The sequence below is a fragment of the Falco rusticolus genome, chromosome 6, assembly GCF_015220075.1.
Source record: "Falco rusticolus isolate bFalRus1 chromosome 6, bFalRus1.pri, whole genome shotgun sequence".
Classification (NCBI taxonomy): Eukaryota; Metazoa; Chordata; class Aves; order Falconiformes; family Falconidae; genus Falco; species Falco rusticolus.
Window position 1 is genome coordinate 85,209,971 of NC_051192.1, and position 4,503 is coordinate 85,214,473.

At 42.0% G+C, this 4,503-nt stretch overlaps 1 protein-coding gene across 1 annotated transcript; it reads left to right on the top strand.

Moving 5' to 3' along the window:
- Positions 1 to 2,818: 2,818 nt before the first annotated feature.
- HTR1E (5-hydroxytryptamine receptor 1E) lies at positions 2,819 to 4,295 on the top strand. The gene has a single exon (XM_037392457.1). The coding sequence runs from the start codon at positions 2,987 to 2,989 to the stop codon at positions 4,079 to 4,081; it is 1,095 nt and encodes a 364-aa protein (XP_037248354.1). The 5' UTR covers positions 2,819 to 2,986; the 3' UTR covers positions 4,082 to 4,295.
- Positions 4,296 to 4,503: the final 208 nt, after the last annotated feature.

Genomic DNA, 4,503 nt, shown 5'->3' on the forward strand with positions numbered 1-4,503 from the left:
TTGTTATTATTATTATTATTATTATTAACTGTATTTCAATATTAAACTGTTCTTATCTCAACCCGTGGGTTTTACCTAGGGGTTTTATGTACCACAGCTGCACGGTATGTAGTTGCCAGCTGGGGTTAAACCATGATGGGTACTTACATTGTCTGAATTGCTAGGGGCTCATTTCCCATAAGGAACACAGGAATTAAATATGAATTGACTCACCAGTGATGGGATTTGACATGAAGCGATGGGCTTGCCTGGTCTAAGGTATCTGCAGACCGGTGTTCTGCAGGGCCGATGCTTGCTTTCTTTATATTTTCCCCCGTCTTCCATTATTGCAATGGTCTTCCATGGAAAAAAATGTTGGCTTTGCTGGGCAGTGAGCAGACCTAAACAACCAAACTCCCCTGTGTAACCAGCAGTATCCTTTGTCCTAATGGAAACCTGGTGCTTGGGTCTGATAAAGTGTGATGGGGTTTGAAGACAAGTTCATTAAGTAAAGGAAGAATTTGTTTCTCAGAGTATCCTTGTGCTGCAGAGAGCAGGCAGAGCTCAGAAGTTCCTACCAAATTAAAAGTGCATGTAAGCAGCGCTCGCAGCAAATACGGTGGGGACCACACAGGACAGGGAGAAATGCCAGGGCCATGAAACTTCAGGGCTCCCAGAGAAGTGAAGGACAAGCAGAAAAAGTGCTGCTTACATCAAGAAGCAGCAAGACCTCTCCCGTGCATGAACAAGATGAATAGGCAGTTATGGAGGACATGTGAATCCCATGGTGTCTTCCAGTACCTTTGAGTGTGCTTGTGGACTAGGGGGCACTTGCTAAGTGATGATGCTGAGGAAAGCATATGGATTGCAATTGCTTCTGGTCCATGCTCCAGAAGTGCAAAGAGGCAGAGAAAGCCTCTTTGCCTTATCCTCTGGTCAAAGCATCAGAAATAATAAGGGTACAAAATAATGAAATCAAGATCTGTCTTGACAGAGGACACTCCCAACAACAATTTGTGAAGAAGGTTTGAGCTGAAGTTTTGGCTTTAGGCCTAAATGACCAAATTGGCATTTCCAGTGCCATAACAACCTGAAGACTGATGAATGAATTTCCTTCTGGCTTGTCCAGCCTATTCCTAATAAGCAGCCCCGATATTTTCTCCCAGGCCATTCATACTCAAAAGCAGTTTCTGAAGAGTGGAATCTGCTTCAGGCAGGAAGGGGCTTCTTCTGTCCCTTGGGTAGAATTTAAAACTCAAATTTTGCTAACCCAGAGTCCATGACGATACAGATCTGCTTTTCTAGGGCCTATCCACAAAGAACAGTCATCTTCTGAAGTATCTATTTTTGATTGTTCCTCATTCAGCTCATTCAGAAGACGTCATTCCAATTTCTGAATAAGAGCATATGTACACAGAGCTAAGCAGCTGACTAGCTTTAAATTCATAACTCCTCATTCAAATTCTTAATTCCTCATTAGCTTGCACGTGCAAATTCTCTCAGAGCCTAATCCAAGTCCCACTGGTGTCAGTGAGAATGGATTTTACCTCTCAGATTTAGCCATCTAAATATCAGGCATGTATTCTAAGTGCAACTGTGAAGGAGCCACTTGTAGTCAAAATAGAGAAAGATCAGCATTTCCAGGATGTGGTTCACAGCATCTGCCTTAAAGATTGTCTTGAGAGTGGGCAAGTGTATTTCTGGCAGCCGCTATCTCATTCCTCTGCCAGCTGAGGTAGCCTGTACGACCAGCCTGGAGGATTCCTTACTCTTCAATAAGTGAAGCCAGAGGAAGGAATCTTTCTGTTTATTTTAATGGAAAAGGATCCAGGCTTTCAGTTTTCTACATCCTTTATGCCAAGATAAATTACAAATGAGTAAGCAAGGCCCCAGAGGATATCCCAAGTTGCATTTCACAGACTGCTAACTCTAGCTTCAGTCAGCATTTGGGACGTATGGAAAAGACATAAGAACTCCTGAAACAAAATCAAACCTTTTTCTTAAATTATTGTTTGTACCTTGCATCATACTGGACTGCCTGACAGAGGGCACAATTTGATAGAAAGCTCAGAGCAAAGGCAAAAGCTTTTTGTCTGTTTCCTCTAAAGACACACGCAGTGGGATATGTGAAATGTCAGGAATAATTAGACAAAGCTATATAAGCTCCTAGCAACACTGATGTGCTGTGTAAAACTAAGCGTTTGCCATAAAGCTTTAAACATTGTTTGAAAGCTGCATGTTAAAGGTAACGTGAGTGATTTTTAAGTACTGTTTCTAAGACATTAATACAGACATGGATATGAAAAAGCAGAATAGAAAGCTATGAAACGCTGGCACACCTTTGCAAAGATAGGCTGCTCTGTTTGTTTTTTCCCAAAGGTGATATGTAGAAGTAATTGATCCCTCTCATATAGCACTTTAAATGGAAAGGCAGATTTTCTCAGCTTTTCATCTGCTGGAGCATATTTAACAAGCAGGAAAAGGATTAGCTCCTGGTATTAGTAATTCACAGAGATCATAGAAATGTTTGTTGGAAGGGACCTCTGGAGGTCCCTTAGTCCAATCTCCCACTTTAAGTGAGATCTCCAAAACCAAAGGAGAAATAACAAGTTCACAGGAGCAGGAAATCTGGTCCAAAGTGCCCTTTGGAAAAGAAAAAGAAATTAACTATGAACGCAGAGAAAAAGGGAGAGAAAAGGCAGGAGAGGAGAAGAGAAGGAAAAACTGGCCAACATTTTTATTTCAGGTGGTAATATTAGAAGCGTAGGGCTTTTTGCCAAAAGGCAGGATTTTTCTAGGTTCACTAACAGACGTGGTTTTATCTTCTAGGAAAACAATGAACAGGAGGAAACCTGGAAGCTTTTTGCTGCTCTGTTGAATATGGGATTATAAAGGAAAATCGCGCCTAGAGCATCTCTGTCCCTCTTTCAAATGGGTGACTTCTGAACCTGGAACTCTTCATTACCTGAAGCAGCAACTTCTTTCACTGTGCATCCTGGAGGGGAAAATGAATTTCACAAATTGTACTACTGAAGCCAACGTGGCTGCAAAGCCTAAAACAGTAACTGAAAAGATGCTTGTTACCCTGACCTTGGCCACAATTACAACCTTGACTATGCTGCTGAATTCTGCTGTAATTGCAGCAATCTCCACAACCAAGAAGCTCCACCAGCCGGCAAATTATTTAATATGTTCACTAGCTGTGACAGATCTCCTAGTTGCTGTTCTCGTCATGCCCTTGAGCATCACTTACATAATGATAGATAAATGGACTTTGGGATACTTCATCTGTGAGATCTGGCTTAGCGTCGACATGACCTGTTGCACGTGTTCAATCCTTCATCTGTGTGTCATTGCTCTGGACAGGTACTGGGCAATCACAGATGCTATCGAATACGCTAGAAAAAGAACGGCAAAAAGAGCTGGGCTAATGATAGTCACTGTGTGGACTATCTCCATTTTCATATCAATGCCCCCTTTGTTTTGGAGGAATCACCACAGCGTCAATATTCCCAGTGAGTGTCGCATTCAGCATGACCACGTCATCTACACTATTTATTCCACATTTGGGGCATTTTACATCCCCTTGACTTTGATCCTGATCCTGTACTACAGAATTTACCATGCTGCAAAGAGCCTTTACCAAAAGCGGGGTTCCAGCCGCCACCTCAGCAACAGGAGCACCGACAGCCAGAACTCCTTTGCCAGCTGCAAGCTCACACAGACATTCTGCGTCTCGGACTTCTCCACGTCTGACCCAACCACAGAGTTCGATAAAATCAATGCATCCGTGAGGATCCCTCCTTTTGAGAATGACTTAGACCTGGCTGGTGACCGGCAGCAGATCTCCACAACACGAGAACGAAAGGCTGCTCGCATTTTGGGGCTGATTTTAGGTGCTTTCATTTTATCCTGGTTGCCCTTTTTCATCAAGGAGCTGCTTGTGGGCCTCCACGTTTGCACTGTTTCTCCAGAAGTAGCGGACTTCTTGACCTGGCTTGGATATGTCAACTCCCTTATCAACCCTTTGCTGTACACTAGCTTTAATGAAGACTTCAAGCTGGCCTTTAGAAAGCTCATCAGGTGTCGAGAACATACTTAGAAGTACTGGGAGATGATGCTGCTGACATGGCTCCCGGCCTTAAGAGCGAGCAAAATAATTTGACTGTCACCACTTCCCTTGACAAAGGGGATCTTTGTGTTTGCCTATTTGCTTGACTTATCTTTAGCCTGTAATTCATTATGCCGTTTTTTACTTCTACTGTTATCCATGGTAAAGAGTTTGAAATAAATCTGTTCTACAAAGGAAAAGTTTTTTTAGCAATGAAACAACAACAAAACAGAAACTATTAGCTACTCATGTTCAAGACATTTTGTGTAATCAATTTGAGAAGCAAACAATTATATTCACTTTTATACTTTTTCCATTTAAGAATCAAGTGTCTAAATTAACATGCACTGTAGTAATATAAAGGCTTATAAACTGAACCTCATAAATACATACTCAAAAATTAATAAACACCT

What these genes read in the sequence shown, in the direction of transcription:
- HTR1E (XM_037392457.1), top strand. Translation starts at nt 2,987, where the DNA reads ATGAATTTCACAAATTGTACTACTGAAGCCAACGTGGCTGCAAAGCCT.